At 34.1% G+C, this 23,372-nt stretch overlaps 4 protein-coding genes, 1 long non-coding RNA gene and 1 pseudogene across 6 annotated transcripts; 2 read left to right on the top strand and 4 right to left on the bottom strand.

Moving 5' to 3' along the window:
• The first annotated feature begins 4,328 nt into the window (after positions 1 to 4,328).
• On the top strand, positions 4,329 to 6,374 carry LOC123204449. Its single transcript, XR_006499563.1, has 3 exons — positions 4,329 to 4,527; positions 4,630 to 4,689; positions 4,779 to 6,374. It is a non-coding gene; the product is annotated as an uncharacterized LOC123204449 (long non-coding RNA).
• A 361-nt stretch (positions 6,375 to 6,735) lies between these two features.
• On the top strand, positions 6,736 to 7,986 carry LOC123204376 (UPF0481 protein At3g47200-like). Its single transcript, XM_044620980.1, has 2 exons — positions 6,736 to 7,217; positions 7,302 to 7,986. The coding sequence occupies exons 1-2, from the start codon at positions 6,736 to 6,738 to the stop codon at positions 7,984 to 7,986; spliced, it is 1,167 nt and encodes a 388-aa protein (XP_044476915.1).
• A 4,473-nt stretch (positions 7,987 to 12,459) lies between these two features.
• Positions 12,460 to 13,286, bottom strand: LOC123204377 (annotated as a pseudogene).
• On the bottom strand, positions 13,282 to 15,385 carry LOC123204448 (DNA polymerase epsilon subunit B-like). 2 transcript variants are annotated; one of them, XM_044621106.1, is made up of 3 exons: positions 13,881 to 15,385; positions 13,727 to 13,800; positions 13,282 to 13,508 (listed from the first exon to the last, which is right to left on the bottom strand). In XM_044621106.1, exons 1-3 carry the CDS (start codon positions 13,948 to 13,950, stop codon positions 13,410 to 13,412), a joined length of 243 nt encoding a protein of 80 aa, XP_044477041.1. In that variant the 5' UTR covers positions 13,951 to 15,385; the 3' UTR covers positions 13,282 to 13,409. The 2 variants fall into 2 exon arrangements, with proteins under 2 accessions (XP_044477041.1, XP_044477040.1); XM_044621105.1 differs by having other exon boundaries at positions 13,701 to 13,800.
• A 2,913-nt stretch (positions 15,386 to 18,298) lies between these two features.
• Positions 18,299 to 20,600, bottom strand: LOC123204451 (UPF0481 protein At3g47200-like). The gene is made up of 2 exons (XM_044621108.1): positions 20,126 to 20,600; positions 18,299 to 20,036 (listed from the first exon to the last, which is right to left on the bottom strand). The coding sequence occupies exons 1-2, from the start codon at positions 20,208 to 20,210 to the stop codon at positions 18,604 to 18,606; spliced, it is 1,518 nt and encodes a 505-aa protein (XP_044477043.1). The 5' UTR covers positions 20,211 to 20,600; the 3' UTR covers positions 18,299 to 18,603.
• A 144-nt stretch (positions 20,601 to 20,744) lies between these two features.
• On the bottom strand, positions 20,745 to 22,942 carry LOC123204450 (pentatricopeptide repeat-containing protein At1g73400, mitochondrial). The gene has a single exon (XM_044621107.1). It carries the CDS (start codon positions 22,581 to 22,583, stop codon positions 20,889 to 20,891), a length of 1,695 nt encoding a protein of 564 aa, XP_044477042.1. The 5' UTR covers positions 22,584 to 22,942; the 3' UTR covers positions 20,745 to 20,888.
• Between the last annotated feature and the right edge of the window lie 430 nt (positions 22,943 to 23,372).

The following is a 23,372-nucleotide window of genomic DNA, read 5'->3' on the forward strand; positions in this document are numbered from 1 at the left end:
TTGTTAATTTAAGTTCATATAGTATATAAAAGGGGCATTTGGATATTTGATAATAAATTAGGGGGTTAAAAAATATTAAAAAATATGGTGATCATTTTGATATTAAATAGTTTATAAAGGTTTTAAATGGAATGTTAGAAACATATAAGGCATTTCAATACAAGATAAAATATGAAGGTGAAAAAAAAATGTTAGATTAATATAGGTGGTTAATTAAAATGTTAAAAAAATATAGAGGTATTTTGATATTAAACAATGTAAAAAGGTTTTAAATTAAATGTTAGAAAAATATAGGGACATGTTGGTACAAGACAAATAATAAGGGTGTAAAATAAATGTTAGATAAATATAAAGGGTTAAAAAAATATTAGAAAAATGGGGGCGTTATGATATTAAATAATATATAAAAGTTTTAAATGAAATGTTAGGAAAATATAGGGACATTTTCATATAAGACAACATATGGGAGTGTTAAATGAAATGTTAAATAAATAGTGGGTGTTAAAAAAATATTAGAAATATATGAGGGGCATTTAATATTAAACCGTGTATGAATATAAAGCTTGAAAATGAAAAGTTAGGAAAATATAAGGGCATTTCGATATAATACAATATATGAGGGTGTTAAATAAAATGTTCGATAAATTTAAAGTGTTAAATGAAATGTTAGAAAAATATAAAAGCATTTCGATAAAAGACAATATTTGAGAGTGTTAAATAAATGTTAGGTAAATATAAGGGGTTTTTTGAAATTAGTCAATATATGAGGGTGCTAAAAAAATATGTAGGCAAAGATATGGCATTTTGATATTATAAAAAAATATAAGGTTCATTTGATAGTGTATGATATACTAGGGGGTAAACTGAAATATAAGGAAAATATAAGGGTTTTTGATAATAATATATAAAATTAATATTTTGGTTTCAAATAATAGATGGGGTATTAAATGAAATGTTAGGAAATTAGAGATAGCATATTTATATTAATAAATGTTTATTGTGGATTTTTTATAATAAATGTTTAATTTTTTACTAAAATTTTCAATTTTATGAGTGATAAGTAAAATGATTTGTTACATTTTTTACATTTAATCTGGGTAAATGCCATGCGGTAGTTTATTTCCTCATAAATTTTGAGATGATTTTCTTAAGGGATGACAAAGGATCCTTTCAAAGAACATAAAAATGATATGGAAAGATTATACTCTAACTGGGACCAATGTCCTAAAATTATGACTGCTCTCCACCACTTATTGCCGTTCCGTTCTTGTCAAGGTCTTTGTTTGCGTTTGGCGGCGGTATTTTTTCTGGAAAATACTCTATGCAAGAGGCTATGCTCTGCTATGAACTTTGCATACCAGTTACGGGCCCAACATGTGACTGAACATTGGAAGAATGAGGTTGAAGTTGGAACCATGCATGTCTTCTAATACAACCAAACAGTGAAAGTAATATTTTTCTTCAGTCCATCTCTCTGGTTGGGTTTGATAGAGATGGATATCGATTTTGAAGATGACAAATGAGTTTATCATTTACTCCTGCTTCTGCGTTGACTGTCATTATCCGACGAATTTTCATGAAACAGTTTTCTTTACGTTGTTTCAATTTTATTTTATTTGTTACCATTTTGATTATAAAACCTCCAACCGGCTTGTTAAATATAATTTCAAAATAAATAAAATTACACATAATTTTATATATAAATAATAATGTATCATAATGTGATTAAGTGTTATTTTTTTATTTTTAACTATCTAATTATCTGATGACACGTCTTATTTATGTATAAAGTTTTGTGTGTAACATTACTCTTTAAAAATTCATTTTGAAGATGTGATTGAAACTATAGTATGTCAAATTTGTTAAAAATATTTCTATCTGATTTGATTCTAATCAAATTTGATTTTTTATTGAGTCTGATTTTGATATGATATTTATTTTTTATTTTTTATAATATTAGGATTCTAGTTTAATTATTTATTATTTTTCTATCTCATAGAATTAAAATTTTAGTTCAATTATTTATTATTTTTTTATTTCATAAAATTAAGATTTCAGTTTAGATTATATTATAATACTATATATTATACAATGTTTCATAAATAATATTAATTCCGTTTATAATCAATTCATAATTCTACGGAATCGTGGTTTCTACAAACTTTATGATTTGAATTCAATGCTATAAATAAATAATATAACTCCATGTTTATTTGTAAGCATTTATTACTCGAAGAAATATATAAATACCTTACAAATTAGGCAACACTTACTGTGTGGAAGCAGTTGCTTTTACCTCACATTCCTCTACTTGATCCTAACCTTTTACAATACAATTTATTTATCCGGATTTAATAGTGTAAAGGGCTCTAGAACTTATCTAACATCTGGGAAATCATGTGCATGGATGACATTTCCAGAGTTATGTGGCAGTTACGAATCAAATTAACGTGTTTGTTAAATAAACCTATAAAACAGAGTGAAAAGTTCAATATCAAAATTCGAATTTGAACAAGAGGACATAAATTTATAACCGAATGTGTTTATGACTTGACGGTCTTCAAGAGTTATTGAATTCCACCAGCTGAAACACAAAAACAACCAAATAATTGGTGGTGTAATACCCAGATTAAGTATAGAGTGTTGTCACGCATGGTTTCTTGAAAATTACCGTTGAAACTGAAATTGACCTATTAGACATTTAAACAACCACACATTGGGGGATAATACAATTTTCTCATATAGGTTGGATCTTGCTTATAATATAATTGATAAAACTGCAGTAATTTTGAAGTTGGTGTGTTGAAGTATGGTTGTAGTTGGATGGTTGATTTGGCGATGAATATTCTATCATGATAATGTGATTCATTACTCTACTGCCTATGTCGCCTCTATTACATTTGACATTAAGTATTATAATATTCATATATATTTTGCACCGTGTGGGTCCCATGTTTGAAGAACATTTTGCACCGTTTGGACTAACAATACACGACTTTGACTTTTCATATGCCCCAATGCAGAAAGTAGCGTTGCCTATCCTATCACATAAATTGATTACAAGACAATTTGATGTCCATTATCCTGTCACATAAATTCTTTGAGTTAACACTTGTACACCCAACGTCGTTGGGGAATCTTTTAAGAATTGCCCTCTTCACGTTGACTATATTGGCTGGCTTGTTATGAAGAATTGAAAGGATATTTATCAGCGTTTCACGGTTCATTACAACCACATCTACAAACTCATTTTTCTTCGGCTCTCTTTTCTGTACGAACAGTTACTTGATTCTCTGATTATGGCTGAAGCACTTGTTTCCGGTGTCTTAGAGCAGTTGACTGCAGCTTCTGGTGAAGGCATTAATTAGATCATAATAATTAACTGTTCCATTACCTGCCATGTAGATACATTGAATGACCCAAATGATGAAGCTGAAAACGAAATCTCACTTCATGAAATTGCAACAACCCATAATTTCAAATTAATGCATTTATCCATCACCAAAGTTTACTATCGCAGGCCCAAGAAGAAAATGCAAATGCATGGAGACAACCCAAGTAATCCATCAACTGAATCAGTTGAGAGCAAAAGGCGTCGGAATAATTGGGATAATTGGGAGATACGGGGACCACCATTCTGTTGTGAAACATACTCAGTACAAACATACTCAGTTTTTACCCAACAAACTAAAAATTCAGAGTCATTTTCAAGTCTTTTCACCCTGAGAATAGTGAGGTTTATCTTAGAGACTAAGTTTTGCTCAAGAGGCAAGGCTATAGATGTTCAGTTGGAAAGTACTTGAATACGTTTCCATCTTGACTTTGATATTCGATAATTGCGGCTTGAAATTATTGAATGTGAAATCTAAATGGAAAAACTAAAACACTAAAATTTATTTGATCATGGTAGTTAAATAGGAAATTATATCATATATATATATATATATATCAAAAATTTAATTTTAAATATTATATAATATAATTTTAATAAATAAAATAATAAAAATATAATTAACATATTATTATTTTAAAAAATATTATAAATATCTTTAAAATTTTAAAATTTTTATTATTACTTTTTTAAAAAATATATTGATTTATATCGATAATATATATAATTTTATATAATACATTTACTGTACCATATTAGTTATATATCTCATGATATGTGTTTTTTTTTTTTATATCGTATCGTATTATAGAATATGAGATATCCAAATTTTGTGTTAAAGGGTAAATTGTGCTGCGTAAAAGTCAAAGCCACGTTATGTTATGCGAAAATTTGTGGGCTTATCACAAACTGTGTATAAGTATGGGGTCAAAGTGGGGTTTCCTTTATTTCACTAAACAAAGCATTTACCTTCTTCTTCGTTACGGGAAAAACAGAAGCAGAGGCGAGAAAGGAGAGAAAAGAGAGAAAGAAAAGGAGAGGAAGGGGGGAGAGAAGAAAAAGAAAAAGAAGGAAAAAGAAGAAGAAAAAGAAGAAGAAGAAGGAGAGAAGGAAGAATTTATAGGAAAAGAGATAGGGTATTCCATTTCATTTGATTTAATTCTAGGGTTAAAGCTCACTGTTTAAAATTGGGAATTTTCCAAAATTCTAACCATGTTGCTTCAAAATGGTGCAAACAGGTGAGGACGGAGGAAGATTCATCGGGAATTCCCGCACTGACTTTCGGTCTGCATAAATCTGTGAGTGGGATACAGAACTTTTAATTATAGCTTTTACTTTAAGCAAAATTTATAGTCTTTATTTAAATACTTGACAAATGTTATCATAGATTGTATGGAAGTAGAGCTGAAGGATATTTAGCTCAATCCTATGGGGAAATTAAAATGGCTTAGGCTAAAGGACTATTTCCCATTCAAGTTTAAGTGTTACCCCCAAAGACACGCCCGTGATGTTTGTTAAACCCAAAATCTCACTTATCCGTTAAAAATTTTAGTTAAGATTAAAGCTAAAACCATCTTTTAATAAAAAACTAAAGTTTTATTACGGTTGACCCCCTTCAACTTGAAAATCGTTAGAGGAAATAACCTACATCGGTGGTTAGGAAGTGATCAACACAGAGAGTTGAGCCTGGAAGAAGAGCCAACACCACCGAAGACGGCCATCTCTGACAACTCTGATCATGATTTGCAAATCCTAAGGGAGAAATTTTAATTTTTCAAATTTCAGGAGGGGGAATGAACAAAACCTTATATTTTTAAAATTTTTTATTAAATAACTATTTTGTCCTTAATTATAACTGTGATTTTTAAAGGATGAATAAGATTTTGGGTTTTTCAAACCTCATTGGTGTAACTTTGGGATAGCACTTAAACTTGGGGGTGAAATAGTCCTTTGGCCTATTTTAATTTGATGTTTTGTGCGGCTGTGGAGTTGAGTGTGATTTAAATTTAGTTTATGGATAATTGAGGCTGTGATTTAAGTATAAGAAAATCATTCATTTAAAAGCCTCCAAAGGCCAAATGACTATTTCCCACCCAAGGTATAGTGTAATTCAGAACTAATATTCGCTAACTTTTGAAAACTCAAACAGTCAACTATGTGACAAATTCTGTTAAAATTTGCATTTATAATTAAAGGCAAAATCGTTATTTCAATAATAATATTAAAAAATATATAAAATTCATTATATTTTCTCCCTAAATTTTAAAACTAATAAATTCACCCATGCCAAAATTTTTCAAACTTTGAAAAGTAACATCCTCCCCCTGCCCCTAAAATAAGTTTCTTCCCTCCCTCTTCGGTGACCATCCAACGACTTACAAGTGTTTTCCTCTGTTCAGCTGGTCGTTCCTCACCATCAAAATGGTTGGCTGGCTGGCTGGCATACGGAGGTGCGACGAAGAGATTTCTGTCTCTTCGTCGCACTGTTGTGCATTGGCCAACCATTCCGATGGTGAGGGAGGAAAAAATCAAGAAGTCGCACTTTCATGCGCCGGCTGAACGGAGAAAAAAGCAGATTGATTATAGATAGATAAACTGTTGGGTGCTTTAGTTAGAGACCTTGTAATTGAAAGATTAAGAGAAAACGGATCTCTTCTGGTACTATAGTTCTTTGTATATTTTTATTTTGAATCATTCACAATCTAAAGAAGGTTTATAAGAAAGAAAGAAAATTTACTTCAAGGAAAACCTTCAACCTTCAAATCAAACTTAGGAGAGTTAAAATATCATGAAAATTGCTTAATTTTTATTTATCTCTGTTAAATAATTTATAGGAATAGCTTAAACAACTTTTCTTACAAATAAGTCTGTACAAGTCAAAAACAACAATAAAAGCAACAACCATGTTGACTAATTCAAACTAAACAATCAAACAACTTGATCTAAATAGGCACTTGCTACAACAAAGTAGGATTGACCATTACCCAAGTATCCCACTTCATTGTGCAGGTACACCACATAAACACGCTCATAGTGTGACCAAAGCTTACACTGCCATGGACATCAACAGATATAGATACAAACTTGAGGCAAATACCCTAATACAGCATCATTTCAAGCCACGGATGTAACTCAGAACTGACATGAGAGTTTGAATGAAGGTAAACACCAAGAGGAGACAGGCAGCCAAAACTTTGAGGACTGTCCATTTAGAAGTGAAATAATTGCAGATTAAATATGCCCGGTCACTATTGTAATAGGCCTCAACATTCCTGATTTCATCTGAAAGATAACTGCCTCTGACACACTGTGAATTTCTTCCAAGCTCTTTGAAGAAATCTGCAATGTTCAAGCCATTCAAAGAAGGGCAAGGAGGAAGAAGCGGTAGTGCCAGAAGAGGATGCAGAATTGCCAAATACAATTTTGCAAGAAGTAATCTCTTTGAGGAGCCGTCGTGTTGCAAAGATGCTGACAAATATAAGAAAAAAAAGACATTCAGCTCAATTCTCTCAGCCATGCAACTTCCTTACACGATCTGGAGTATCAATTCAAGATATTTGAAACCTGAGATTGTATCAATCGGTCCTCTCCATAGCAAGAAAAGCAACCATCTGCTTCAGTTCGAAGAACTCAGATGGTTCTTTGTTGAGAAGTTCCTTCACCGGTGTGAGGCAGAAAACAGAGACCTGGTCCACCTTCTACAAATGAAAGGTTTAGAAGCTCGTACCAGAGATTTTTACTCTTATCATCAGCAGATCTCTGATATGCCAAGTCAAGACTTGCTTGAGATAATGTTGCTTGATGGATCCTTTCTCATTGAGCTCTTGTGCTATCCCAGCTGAGACGAAATTTCCAAAGTCATTGATGATCCCATTATTGCCCAGTCAGCCTTGATTCCTATTCTCGCCAGGGAAGTTCTTAAACTTGAGAACCAACTTCCTTTGTTCGTTCTCACGTCATTGTCTGGTCAACCTGACACAGAATTTATTAAGCTTGCCTTAGAATTCTTCAATCTGTCCTGGACAGGACCCGGAATGACATTGCCGTCCGAACTGCCTGATTGTAGTCATCTACTGGAATTATTTTACTGGAGTTCAGTTAAACCGCTCTCAGTCAACCATTGCGACGAACAGACGTATGCATCGACACATTCCATGCAATGTGTAACGGAAGTGAAGCTATCAGGAATCGAGTTCAAGCAAAGACAAGCAGCTGATACCTTTCTGGATATTAAATACAAGAACCGAGTTCTCCAAATTCCAGCTATTACATTCAACGAAATAATGAATGCTGTGCTCACAAATTGTGTAGCCTTGGAACAGTCCCGAGAATGCCACATAAAGTATTTCTGTAACTACGTCTCTTTCTTTTCTTGTCTCATCAGCCAACCAGAAGACGTCTCATCCCTTTCTTTAGATGGAATCATCTCAAAATTTTCCAACGATGACCAAGCCGTTGCATCTTTCATCAATGATCTTATAAGAAATATGGGGTGTGTCAGATACAGTTATCTTTCAGATGGAATCAAGAATGTTAGGGCCTATTACAATAGCGACTGGGCAAGTTTAATGCGCAATTATTTCGTTACTAAATAGACAGTCATCCAAGTCTTGGCTGACTCTCTCCTTTTGGTGTTTACCTTCATTCAAAACTCTCATGTCAGTTTTGAGTTACATCTGTGGCTTGAAAAAATGTTGTATTAGGGTATTTGCCTCGAGTTTGTATCTATATCTGTTGATGTCCATGGCAGTGTAAGCTTTGGTCACACTATGAGTGTGCTTATGTTGTCTTACCTGTACAATGAAGTTATTTGTTTGTAGTTGTTTTTGAGTTGTCTGGCAGAGATAAATAAAAATCAGACAATTTTCAGCATATTCAACTCTCTTGAATTTAATTTGAATGCTGAAGGTTTTCCTCGAATTAAAGTTTCTTTCTTTCTTATTAACTTTCTTTTGATTTTTGACTATTTAAAACAACAATTCATAAGAACTACAGTACCAGAATAGATCCATCTTCTCTTAATCTTCCAATTAAAAGGTTTCTAACCGAAGCACATAACAGTTCATCTAACATGTTATTTATTTCCTCTTTTGAATACAAAATGAAGTTCATGTTCTTTTGCCAAGATCTTCTGTACAAATTGTGTCGTTCATGCTTGATTCCTCCGTCTATAGAAGAAACTGAGAATCATTTTGAGCATGTATGTTTCCTCTCCCAACCCCACCACCCTCAATACAAATGATTAAAGTTTGACATATGAATTACAGATGTTGTATCATTGGCCAATATTTTGAAAGTTTCTGTTGCAGCTGGTTGCTACCATAACTCATCAAAGTCATCTGTTTCCACTTCCACTTATGGGGAATTACGATCACTGTCTTCATCTGTATCCAACTCCACATACGGTATTGCTCACATTTTATGGCTATGCCTTTCTAAAATGTAATTTTGCATATTGCAACATTTTAATATTTATCCATCCTTGAAATACAGGGTTTTTTTTAAATTATTATCAAGTCTTTGTCACTCAATTTAGTAAAATATACAATTATATACATTTTTATATATATCATCACATAATTAAGTAATTTTGAATTAAAAATAAAGTAATATCTAATCATATAATAACACATATAAATATTTATATATATTTATATATTCAAAATAAATATATATAATTTTATCGTTAACAAATGTCCATTTATATTTATGTTCTTCCAATGTCAATCAATTTTGATCAAAACACGTACAAGAAACAGGCTTAGCGCCTCTTTTGACTTTTTTTTGTTATTAATTTTTGTAAGATTTTTTCTTGAATTTTATCATTTTGAGAATTCTGAAAGATCTTCATGAGAGACTTTCAAATGAGGATATCTTTAATTTTGTATAATCTTTTCTTGAATAATAATATCTATCCTAACCTGCTTCTACTATTCTATCATTAAGCAAGATAAGTATAGTTTGTTCTTGAATTTCCTACCACAGGTCCATTGTTTAGTTATATATACCTTATTTATTGTATCAATAATTAAAAAGATTGATTGTGATTGTGTAACCTATAAGAAATATTGCATTATTTATTACGCCATTGACCAGTAATAATGACATAAAATAATAATATAATTAGTAAGAATTTTAGTTATTATGATATTGTCTTGAAAAAGACGAAGGATTATAGTCCGCCCAAGTTTAGTTACATTTTTTAAGTTATATTGATGAGATTTAAAAAATTTAGAGTTTTATCCATAATATAACAATAAAATTATGTGTACCCATTTTAGGTACACAAATGTGTACACATTTATATGTGTCATCATATGATTAGATTATTTTGAATTAAGAATAAAACAATAACCAACCACATGATGACACATATGAGTGTGTATATATTTGTGTACCCAAAGTGGGTACACATAGTATTGCTCATAATATAATTACTTTTAGAATTTTTTTTGTTAGAATTAGAAATAAAATCGTGATTTTATTAATAATATTAAAAAATATAAAATTCATTTTTCTCTCTTAAATTCTAAAAACTAACAACTTCACTTCTGTCTAAAATTTTTTAACTTTGAAAAATTATATATTCTTCTTTCAAATTTTTTCTTCACCCTTTTAGCCATCATCTTCGATGCTGACGATCTCCTCTCTCTTCCTAAATCGTTGGTCAATGCACAAAAAATGACTTGAAATGGATCTTTTCATTGGAAACGAAAAAATCCAACAACGAAGAGATTCCATAAAGAGATTCTAAATCTCTTCGTCAAAGATCTCCTCATTGTCTCTTCGACGACAAGATCTCTCCGTTGTCTTTGTCATTGGATCTCTTCGTCTTCAATGAAGAGATTAGTTTCACACTACTTTATGTGTGTCGACCAATGGTCCAGGGTGAAGAGAATAGATTGTCGACACTACAAGTAGTGATCGGAGAAAAAAATCCCCTAAAATATGGGGGGAAAAAAAATATTACTTTTTAAAATTAGAAAATTTTAGATAGAGATGAAATATTCATTTTTAAAACTTAGGAAGAAAAATATAATGAATGTTATATTTTTTTAATATTATTTATAAAATAAGGATTTTACTTCTATCTCTAACAAAAAATTTTAACCCTATAAATATAATTTTAAGAATGTAACTAAACTTCAATGAAAGATAATTCTTTATCCTCTTAAAAATATTATAAATACCTTTAAAATTTTAAAAATTATCATATATCTTTTAATTATGTTATTTTTACTTTAAAAAGAATCAATTTGTATTAATAATTAAAAAGATCGGCTGTGATTGCTTATCTAGGTTTCACTAGAAACTGGAAATATTATATTTTTTGTTACATCACTGACCAATAATAGTGTCATTTTATCGTATTATACCTTTTTAAGAAGTAAAAATTTTAATGATTACTGTTAACGTAATTGAATAATTAATAAAAAAAATATAATATATATTTTATTTGATATATAATAAATTTTAAAAATTTATTTCCCTAATAAATATATCTTTCTCTATAATGGAATGGTATGAATTAATATAATTGTTTATTAAGTCATTATATACCAACGTTATATATTAATTTTTTAAATGTTAATAACAGTAATATCTTAGTAAATAAGTTTATAAGATTTTCATTAGATTGTATGTGTTTAATATTAATCTTTAAACTCTACTAAAACTTATGAGTGTAAAAAAATTTTAGCCTATCTCCTTTAATATATCATCCTTTAATTTAGATAATACATATTGTATTGTTTTTATATAATATGAAATGAGTGTTTATTGTGAAAGGAAGATTACATATATTACAGGTGTAATATAAATGATAAATCATAATCATATATATTCTCGTATAACTTCACAGAGAGTTAAAATTGATCTAAATGATTTAAAAATGTTACAATCAAATTTTGTTCGATAAAGTGTCATGATATTGTTGTCATTATAAATAAAGACATATCCAATCTGTAAGCAAACTTGATGAGAGTTTGAATCAAGACAAGCACCAAAAGAGTTAGGATACATTATAAGTGAAGACATATTATATCATGTTACCCATTTAAAATTTTAAGTGAAGACATGTTACTCCTTTAAAATTTTATTTTAAATCGTAATAATAAAATTAGTGAAATTTTTAATTATTATTTTATTGTTTGAAAAGAATTATAAAAACTTTAAAACTTTAAAATTTTAAAATTTATCTGGCACGATATAGTTATATCATTCTTCTCTATAAAATATATCAATTTATATTAATAATTAAAATGTTTGATTGTGATTGTTTAACTAGAGTTCACCATATACGGAAAAATATTGTATTATTTGTTACACTATGGTTACGTAATAGAGATATATTATAGTGTGATGTTCTTTTTTAAATGGTAATAATAAAAATTGTAAAAGTTTAAATCATTATGTTATCATTTCAAAAGAACCACAAAACCCTTTAAAATCATATAATTTATCATATAAATTTCAGTTATATTATTTTCTTTTTAAAAAATATATCAATTTATATTAATAACTAAAAAAACTAATTATAACTATTTAACTAGATTCAAAAAGTATCACTAACAAAATGAATAATATCATAAAAAAAAAATCCAACCAAGATACTTAATTAAAATTTCAATTTGAATTTGATTAGAATCAAACTAAACACCAATTCAAACCAAATTAGCTCAATTGAAGCCCACTACTAGAGCATGATAAATTGAAAGTCATTTTCCTCATCAATTCTTAATTCAAGACATATTACAATGGTAATGGGGTGCTCATCCATCAAAATATAATTCTCATTAGGCCAAAGGACTATTTCCCACCCAAAGGATGTTATTATCTCAAAAATTTTCTTATTAACTTTGAAAATTTAATTTATCCACCTATAAACGATTAAAATTAACAGAATTCTAACTCCTTAAAATTTTATCTTTTTTTCTCTTTTAACCTCTAAAAACTAACCGTTTCCCTCCTAAATTAGGTTTTAAAAAATAGCATTCCCCCCATAGGGTTTAATTTTCAATCTCTAATGTCATCGCCAACAATAAAGTTTTCCTGATGGATCACCATGCTTCAATGGTCTCTTTTTCCAACTCTTGAACGTCGGTCAGCCAGATCTGGCTTTTGATTTTGTGCACAATGTCTTGCCATAGAAGGATTGTAGAAATTCCTCCTATGCTCTGAAAGTCTGTCGATAGCTTTGAGATTACCAGTCACTGAAAGCTGAATCAGAAAAGAATCAAATTTCCGGTGCGGCAATTTTAATCCTCCACAACCACTTCCAACAGAAAGCATGCTTCTTCCCCTTTGTTGCAATCAAAAAGCCCATCAATCATTATATAGTAAGTATCAATGTCCTGTGCACAGCTCCTCTTATCCATCTCGTGCCATCTCGAATGCACCATCAGGTTCAGCCATTTCAAAAAACATTGAAATCAGCATGTTATAAGTCTGTACACTTGGAAAACGACCAACTTCAATCACTCTTTCATAAAGCTTTAGCGCTTCATCGCTCTTATTTTTGTCACAGAGGACCTTGAGAAAACAGTTATAAGTAACAATATCAGGGGGATAACCTTTGTTGCCCATCTCTTCCAAGAAATTATGAGCTTGCTCAACCTTTCCATCCAGACACATCCCTTCAATCAATTCCTCGTATGCCGTAACATCAGGAAGGCAACCTCTGTTGATCATATGCCCCCAAAAGTTTGAAGCATTCTTCCATTCTATCATTCTGTACAAGGGCCAGAATCATAATTGCATTAGTTTTTGCAGTTGGAGAAGACATGGTCGAAACTTTCGTTCTCATGAACTCAAAAAGTTCGGCTGCTTCTGTCACCATCCCTGCTTTGCGGAAGGTATCAATGGCAGTGTTATGGTAGCAACACGCTGCAACAAAAACTTACAAAATATTGGCCGAATAATACAACACCTATAATCCATACATCAAACTTTAATCATTTGTATTGAGGGTGTCATGGAGTGGGGTTGTGAGAGGAAGCATACATGCTTAAAAGGATCCTCAGTTTCTTCTTGAGATGGAGGAACCAGGCATGAACGGCGCATTCTGTACAGAAGATCTTGGTGAAAGAACGGGATTCCTTGGGTGTAGAACTTTATTCTGAATTCAAAAGAGGAAACGTATTATACCAATGAGATACACATCAGTTGCTATAGCTAATTCAGAACACACCACATTTCTAAAAGCCATAACAGCCTCAGAATCCTCAATACCAAAACAATTATTCAAATACCATTTACAGATTAAAGAAAGAAAGGAATCCATGAGGTTGAAACGATCAGTGATCTCAACCTGCAAGGATTACTGGAAAATATTACGTTTGGGATGTATTTCTGAAGCTCCTCAGTCATATATTTTGGTAAAGCGCACGGTGGAAGAACAGTTGATGGACCTGTAAAAACAAGAATTATCACGAAAAATAATCTTATGCATCACAGAATTGAAGAAAGCAAAGTAGCCATTTTAATATACCAGCATCATCAGGACCAGGAATAAATAGGAACCGACTGCGCTCTTTTAAATGTGGATGATCCGCAATCATTTGCCCTAACTTGCCAAACTGCTATTTGCCGACTCATAGTACACGTTATTGCTTTTAATGTGCCCAAACAAAAGCCACAGTGTGAGATATAACATGGAAAAATAGTTCCCTCACTTGAGACTTGAAAGGGAATGAAAGGATAGGTTAAATGGGTTAGAGCATAAGTTTTTTTATTTAAGTAAATATTTACATTCCACCCAAAACACAAGCCTAAAAGCAAATAGCCTAAGCCCATCCTCGGGAAAGAGGACAGCAGAACACTAGCATACAACGAAGCAAACCTAAATATATGTCCAACACTTGCAACAAACCCAAAATTTAACAATACAGATCATAACTCAAAGTCTCTACTGCACATGTCCAAAATAAACACACAAAAACCAGAAGTCCAAAATATATGCCCAGCAAAACACTCATCTAAATTGTGAAGCACGAAGGCCCCAGGGAGACCAGCAGCCAAAGCACAAACACAGAAGAGATTTGTTAGAACTCATATATATATTTCTTGCAGGAAAAAAGAGAGTAAAAAGGAAAAGACACTTGGAAGCAGGCAATTGGAACAGGCGGCCATCACTCTATTGCAAATCCAACCACAGGAAATAAGAAAAAATGGCACAGCCTGGGGAAAAAAGAAGGGAGTAGCTGAGGAAAAAGAAGAAAAGGGAGCAGGTGCTGCAGGAGAAAGTATGGTGTACAAAACAGAAGAATTGGAGGGAGAGTGAGGGTCTCTCGGAAGCTGAGCATGAACAGTAGTGCTTCAGTTGTGTATTTGTGATTTTTGCAGATTATACAATCTCTGAAATTGTAACTGAATTGCAGTATTATTGGAAAATAGTCATTTTATTGAAGAATTGATTTTTGTAAACTTTATTGAGAAGTATTCAATACAATACATATTTTCACTCACTATCTTGATTGCATTGCCTATTCTATTGCTGGAAACTACTGTTGTTGTGTTGGTTTGCTGGGAATTAAACTGAGTGCAGAGGTGCTGGCCTGGAAGGAGTTCTGCAATAGAGTTGCTCTGTCTAGGTATCCATCACTTGGTATCAGAGCATGACTAGGATGGAGTGTGGGGCGGAAATGGTGGAGAAAGAGTTGACAGTTGTGAAGAAGCAGGTGGGACACATAGGCTCTAAGACAGGGGAAATGAACCAGAGAATGGAAGGATTAGAGGCTAGTGTTGAAACCATTAAACGTTACCTAAGGGAACTGCGTGATTCTACAGTGGGAAGGGAGACAGGGGATAAGGGAAAGACCCCTGTGGGCCAAGAGCATTCTGCCTCATATATCCACCCGAAAAGGAAGCAACAATGGCTTCGACTATGAGGAACGAAAGGGGCATAAATGAAAAAGAAGCCACATGCGAAGAGTGATAATACATAGTTTCCAGCAATAGAATAGGAAATACAATCAAGATAGTGAGTGATAATACGTATTTTCACTCACTATCTTGATTGTATTTCCTATTCTATTGCTGGAAACTACTGCTGTTGTGTTGGTTTGCTGGGAATTAAACTGAGTGCAGAGGTGCTGGCCAGGAAGTAGTTCTGCAATAGAGTTGCTCTGTCCAGGTATCCATCAAAATTTTTCTCTGCCATACACTGGAGCACCGAGCAGCACACCAAGACAACCAGAAGCAGAAAACTCTCGCCAAAACAGGAGGCAAACCATGCAGCCAGAAGGATGAAAGAAGACTAACAGAAAGCCAAGGAGAAACTGCAGATCACTGAATACAGAATCAACACCCATCAGGGAAAAAACAGGGGAACAGAAACCACCCAAGCTCCATCCCACCATTGATTAGCTGAAGAAACCAAGAAGAAGCAAGCAACAAGCTGCAGACCCAGAATCCATGAAGAAACCAGCAGCAAGTAGCGGACCAGAAAGAAGAACCACAAAAGCAGAAGCAAGAAGAAGAAGACTGAATCCCAGAAACGGAACAAAAGACACAGCCCAGCTTCACCAAAGCAATTGGAGAGGGAACATGCAGCAGGCAGAGCTGAAGGACAGAGACCCCTGATGGCAGATTACCAGGAAGGCACAGAGGGCAGCCTGGCCGATAACAAGGCTCCACAGCGCAAGAAAACTCCACCGTAAGATGAACCAGCCAAAGCAAACAGAAGCAGCCACAGGAGGGAAACCTGCTGGATCAGACAAAAACAGAAGAAGAAACAACAATACTGACAAAACTAATAAAGGAAATGAGTAGAACCGCAGGGAGAAGGACCAAGGCACAACAAAGGATAGACTAGAGCCAAGCAAAGTCAACCTGCACTCAAGAACTAAACAAACATTGAACTCTCAGAGTGAAAAGTTTTGATACAATTTCGGAAGACCCCAATTTTTTGCAATAGTTACATGGACACTAGAAGAAGGAAACTTCGACAACCCTGCCCCTTTGTCTCTAACAAGCCACCTTATCCTTTCCACAATGACTTCTCTAGGTAAGCATTTCTTGGAAAAATTATGATGTTTCTTTCCTTCCAAATTTGGTAAACATTCCAAACATAACTTTCCCATAACAAACTTCAAATGGCTTCCTCTCCATGCCAACGCTGTTTCATTAATATGGTTTGGTCAAGCACTGTATTTTAAGCAGCATTTTCCCAAAATTGCTTCCTGGACAACAACATCCCCCCTCCCTTGCCCCCCCAGGCAAAAATCACAAAGGAAGAAGAAGTGATTTAGGCTTTCATCATGATTTTTGCAGAGCACACACGTTGCGTCATTAACCATTCCAAAACTTAAAAGTTTATTTTGAGTAAGGAGTCTTTGTTTGATAGCAAGCCAATGGATAATAGCATGCCTTGGAATATGTTTTTTATGCCAAATTAGGTCAGCCCACATTACTTCCCTCTTCCTGTTCCTAAGTTCATTTCATGCTTAGAGCAAAAGTTTCCCATTAATACAAATAAAGAAGGAACCACCTCATGACTCTTAAAACCATTGAGGACAAGCTCCAGCTCTCCCATAACCTTCTCTAAGAACAAGATAGTGATATGATTAAGCAATGCAGCAAAGATAAGAGGGGAAGAAAAAGTACTATAGGTTGTGGTTAACCTCTTCATCATCCAACCAAATACCTGAGAGTATAATAAACATGTCATTCATTGCTCTCTTTTCCAGATCTGCAAGTCTGAACTACGGAAAAAGTATGGGAAAACCATAATTAACTAATATATTCTACATCTGCAGCACTGAATATGGGCAAAAAATGTTAAGGATAGTGTCTCCTCTTCAGTTAGTATACCAGCACCAGAGAAGTCATGCCCTACAAGGCTACAAGTAGCTCAAGTGACTTATCTCTGTCATCCAATCGAGGAAATCCACATGTAATTACCTTTATAACAAAATCACTATTAGAATGTCTAGTGCAATCAACAACATTAATGCTTATGACTCTACAGCTTGCATGGCTACTTATGGGCAACAAGGATTACTGCAATTTGCACATGATGTATAGCTACAGCTTTCTCAAAAGTACTATCACAGACTCGGTATTAGGTATAGAGATATCTCATCTTTCCAAAATTTTGTGCCCAAAAGTGAAAAAAAAAAAAAGGCCGAAAGACTTATTCCCACCCAAGGTATAGTGAAGTCCCACTCCCACCCACTAACTTTCAAAAACCCAAACACCCACCCACAATCAAATTTCTGTTAAAAATTTCAATTAACGTTAGGGGTAAAATGGTCATTTAGCAAAAAAAAATTAAAGTTTTACCACAATTTCCTCCTCATATTTAAAAACTTATATTTTTTCCCCAACCAAAGGTTTGAAAAGTGACAAAAACCTCCCTAGAGTTTGTTCCTCTTCCTCCAGCATCGATTTCTCCTTCCCCGACCGTCGGTCGTCCTCCCTTCCACCCTTATCTCTCCTCTGATCTCTCTGTCTGGCCTCTCCAGCCATCTTCAGCCAGAAACGAAGACGAAATAGTCTTCATCTCAAACAAAGACGAGCGGTCTTTGTCTGGCGTCTTCGTCTCTCAAAAGAAGACGACGTGTCTTCATAAGAGAGACAAAGATGTCGTCTTCGTCTAAGTTGTCTCCAACCGAAGACGATCAAAGAGGCTAGGGAGAGAGACCGAAAGAGAGATAAGAGGAGAAGGGAGGACAGCGACAGTTGAGGAACGAGAAATTGGTGTCGGAGAAAGCAAAACAAACCCTAGGGGGGGTTTTATCACTTTTCAAACCTTAGGTTGGGGTTAAAATGTAAGTTTTTAATATAGGAGAGAAAAATATAATGAAATTTTAATTTTTTGCTAACTAATAATTTTACCCTTAACGTTAATTGAAATTTTTAAAAAAAATTTGATCGTGGATGGGTGTTTGGATTTTTGAAAGTTAGTGGATGAAAGTTTGGGATTTCACTGCTTAAACAACTTTTCTTACAAATAAGCATGTAAAACTCAAAAACAACAACAAAAGCAACAACCATGTTGACTAATTCAAACTAAACAAACAAACAACTCGATCTAAGAGACTTATTCATAGGCACCTGCCACAACAAAGTGGGGTTGACCATTACCCAGGTGTCCCACTTCATTGAGCAGGTACACGACATAAACACACTCATAATGTCACCAAAGCTTATGCTGCCATGGATACCAACGGATACAAATACAAACTCGAGGCACATATCCTAATACCACATTATTTCAAGTCACGGATGTAACTCAGAATTGATATGAGAGTTTGAATGAAGGTAAACACCAAGAGGAGAGAGGCAGCCAAAACTTTGAGGACTGTCCATTTAGTAGTGAAATAATTGCGCAATAAACTTGCCCGGTCGCTCTTGTAACAGGCCTCAACATTCTTGATTTCAACTGAAAGATAACTGTATCTGACACAACCGATATTTCTTCCAAGATTATTGAAGAAATCTGCAATGGATTGGTCATCCTCAGAAAATTTTGAGATGATTCCATCAAGAAAAAGGGACGAGACGTCGCTTGGTTGGCTGATGAGACAAGAAAAGAAAGAGACGTAGTTACTGAAATACTTGATGCGGAATTCTCGAGACTGTTCAAAGGCCACACAATTTATGAGCACAGAATTCAACATTTCGTTGAATGTGATAGCTGGAATTTCGAGAATCCGGTTCTTGAATTTTATATCCAGAAAGCTTTCAGCTTCTTTGCTTTGCTTGAACTTGATTCCTGATCGCTTCAGTTCCGTGACGCATTGCATGGAATGTGTAGATGCATACTTCTGATCGTCGCTATGGTTGACTGAGAGCGGTTTAACTGAACTCCAGTAAAATAGTTCCAGCAGATGACTACAATTAGGCAGTTCGGACGGTAAGCTCATTGTGAGTCCTGTCCAGTAAAGATTGAAGAATTCTAAGGCAAGCTTCATAAATTTTTTGTCAGATTGACCGAATAATGACGTGAGAACGAACAAAGTAAGTTGGTTCTCAAGTTTAAGAACATCCCTAGCAAGAACGGGAATCAAGCATGGCTGAACGACAATGGGATCATCGTCTCTTCTGAGATAGCACAAGAGCTCAACGAGAAAGGCGCCATCAAGCAACATCATCAGGATCAAGTCTTCAACCGGCATCTCGGAGATCTGCTTATAATCTGAGTAAAAATCTCTGGTAAGATCTTCTAAACTCTGCATTTCCACAAGAAGTTTCTCCAGGTCTCTGTGGTCTTTCTCACACCGGCGAAGGAACTTGTGAAGAAAGAACCATTTGCATTCTTCGAACTGAAGCAGATGGTTGCTTTCCTTGCTATTGAAAGGACCGATTGATACAATCTCAGGTTTCATATACCTTGAAAAGAAACTGTTGATCGTAAAACTAGGTCGCATGAAGGAGAAGAATTGAACTGAATTTCTCTTTTTCTCGATATTTCTCAACATATCTTCAATGCGAAACCTCGTCAAAGAGTTTCTATCTGGCAAAATTGTAATAGGGATTTCTGCAAGCTCTTCTGGCTCTACTGCTTCTTTGTCTTTGCCCTTCGTCGAATGGCGTGAACTTGCTCCATCCATGGACGACATTTGTTGCCGTTTGTTTTCTAACACTTCTCTGGGAATGGGAATCCGATTATGTACGGGGTTCATTGCTTTCTTGTTTGTGCCTGCAAAACGCATGACAAAGACAATCAAGAAAGCTTTATTTACATATTACAATCTGGCATGGTAGGGGTTCCTAGAAAGTAGAAAATACTTGGTGAGTTCGGATTGTTAAACAATCCACCGCCTCTCTCAAGAATGTAGAATACTACAGCACGTGCAAACCCTGTCCCATGCATCAAGCTGCTGCCGACTTCTAAGAAGAATTCAGAATTCGCATTACAAGTTGCAATCAACTTCCCAGAAGAATTTAAGGCGTCTAAGCCGACCTACATTAACTCCAATAAATAAACATGCTGCCCAGCCATTTGGGAGTGCAGAATTAAGAGGGCGGTGAGTGTGAAAAAAGAACAAGCTGTCGTTCATTAATGAATTACGGATCGAACATACATTTTTCTGACAAGCTACTGAGTGACAAATTTGCAGAGATGAAATGATATTCAGTAAAAGGGTAAGAATACATGTATCTGTGAAGGCATCAATTATATCACAATAATTTAACTGTTCCATTGCCTGCCATGTAGAATGACCCAAATGATGAAGCTGCAAACGAAATCACACTACATCGAATTGCAACAACCCATAATTTCAAATTAATAATTAAAATTTATCAGATACATTATAGTTATATCATTCCTCTCTATAAAATATATCAATTTTTATTAATAATTAAAATGTTTGATCATGATTATTTAACTAGATTTCACCATATACGAAAAATATTGCATTATTTGTTCAAGATCAATGCCAAAAATTGCAGCAAGATTATCAGTATTGCATTCCAGTGTCGGCAATTCATTCATGTTGCTCATTATAGACTGAATCAAAACTGGTTAATGGATTAGTTTCAAGTCTTTTTACTTCACTCTTATGCTCCGACTAATTCGCTTTTGATTCTGTGCACAACGTCTTGCCATAGAAGGATTGTAGAACTTCCTCATATGCTCTGAAAGTCTGTGGATGGCTTTGAGATTACCAGTCACTGAAAGCTGCATCAGAAAAGAATCAAATTTCCGGTATGGCAATTTTAATCCCCTGTCCACAACCTCTTCCAACAGAAAACATGCTTCTTCCACTTTGTTGCAATCAAAAAGCCCATCAATCATTACACAGTAAGTATCAATGTCCTGTGCACAGCCCCTCTTATCCATCTCGTACCAAGTCTCAAATGCACCATCAGGTTCACCCATTTCAAAAAACATTGAAATCAGCATATTATAAGACTGTACACTTGGAAAACAACCAACTTCAATCACTCTTTCATAAAGCTTTAGCGCTTCATCGCTCTTTTTATTGTCACAGAGGACCTTGAGAAAACAGTTATAAGTAACAATATCAGGAGGATAACCTTTGTTGCCCATCTCCTCCAAGAAATTATAAGCTTGTTCAACCTTTCCAGCCAGACACATCCCTTCGATCAGTTCCTTGTATGTCGTAACATCAGGAAGGCAACCACTGTTAATCATATGCCCCAAAAGTGTGAAGCATTCTTCCATTCTATCATTCTGTACAAGGGCCACAATCATGATTGCATAAGTTTTTGCAGTTGGCGAAGACATGGTCGAACCTTTTGTTCTCATGAACTCAAAAAGTTCAGCTGCCTCTGTCACCATCCCTGCTTTGCAGAAGGTATCAATGGCGGTGTTGTAAGTAAAATTATCAGGAGTATGACCCATTTGAATCATTTCTTCAAGTACCCTCATTCCACTTTTGGGGTCCCTAACCCTACACCATCCAAAAAACAATATATTATAGGTATTGCCATCGAGTTTGATCTTGTTCTTCACCCTCTTACACATGGCCTCAGCATAATCGACCAAACCACATTTACATAAAGCATCTAACAACAAGTTAAAAGCATTGATCTCCGGCTGCGTCTTCACCCTTATCTTCTTCTTTTTAGCAAATTTCTGAACATGAGTCAAATGCTTTTCCGTATACCGTCTCAAAATCACTAACAAAACATCAACAGGAACAACATTCTTCTCATTCCTCTTCATGTAATCCAACATATCGCAAACAATCCGAAACTGTTTCACCTTATACTTTGTACTGGATAATATATCCATCATAAGATTATAGGCTTTCACTTCATGGGCGTAATTCTCCCGCCGACCAGCCCACATAAAGAATCTAAATGCTATTTTCTCTTCAAGATGCAACCTTTGAAGAACCTGAACAACACAATCAGTACTCAACTCAATACCAACACTATCAAGTGCTTTCTCCATTTTATCATACCCATTACAGTTTTCCACAATAATTTCATACAACTTTCCAACATCACTCATCAAACCCTTGTTTTTTGCTTCACTTTCCTCACATTCAAATTCGGAAGTTTGACCTAATGAACTAGGCACAATTTGTGAACAAAACAAACGCGGGTTACAGGGCGGAGGCAATTTGATAAAATCTAAACCTGGGTTTGTTAGTAATGGTCTTAGGCTCCAAGATGAAACATTGAAAGTTGGATTTTCAATAAGTGCCCAAACATTTGCGCATAAAAATTGGATCCTTTTTGCAGAATATAAATATGGGCAAAGCCTCCTCATCAGCGAAATAGTAATTAACAGCTATTGAGAGTGAGAACAGTCGTTTCGATTGAAGAAGAATAAGTAAAAGTAAGCTTTAACGGCGTTCAAGGGGAGGAAGGAGAAGGGTTACTCACTTGATGATTGGCCGGCTGCTTTACGATGAAGACGAACTGTGACGAAATTATTTTGGGTACAAAATCACAAGATTTAAGACTTTTGTGAAAACGGATAACGTTAAAGCCCCTTTGGTTATTCTGATTGACAAAACCCCTTATTTTTTACAATGACAACAGAATCCCCAGAACGGCAAGTGGGGATAGATTCTATCTAAACCATTAAATCTCCAATCGGTTTTCGGTTCAATCCAAATCCCCTCGTCACGTTGGTGTTATGGAACTAAAAATCAAAATCACTAATAATTTTTCTTTTCCTTCAACAATTTTTTTCACCGTCAACAATTTATCTTTTTTTTTTATTATTTTAAGCACTGTTTTTCTTTGTTGGATTCTTCAGTTATCCCAACATATTATTTAACAATAAAACTATGTATACCTATTTTTGATACAAAATTTATATATACAGATGGGGTATTATCATGTGATTAGATGTTTCTTTATCATATGATGACACATATTTTCAAATCACCTAATTACATTATGATACATCATTATGTATATGAATTATGTACAAAAAATAAGTATACATAACATTACTCATTATTTAAATATCAAATCCATTCAAAAAAGTTAAGAGGGAAGAGCCGAATAGAAAATTTTCTGGTTACGATTTAAATTTATTTTCCAAAAA

The sequence above is a fragment of the Mangifera indica genome, chromosome 20, assembly GCF_011075055.1.
Source record: "Mangifera indica cultivar Alphonso chromosome 20, CATAS_Mindica_2.1, whole genome shotgun sequence".
In the NCBI taxonomy this organism is placed as follows: domain Eukaryota; kingdom Viridiplantae; phylum Streptophyta; class Magnoliopsida; order Sapindales; family Anacardiaceae; genus Mangifera; species Mangifera indica.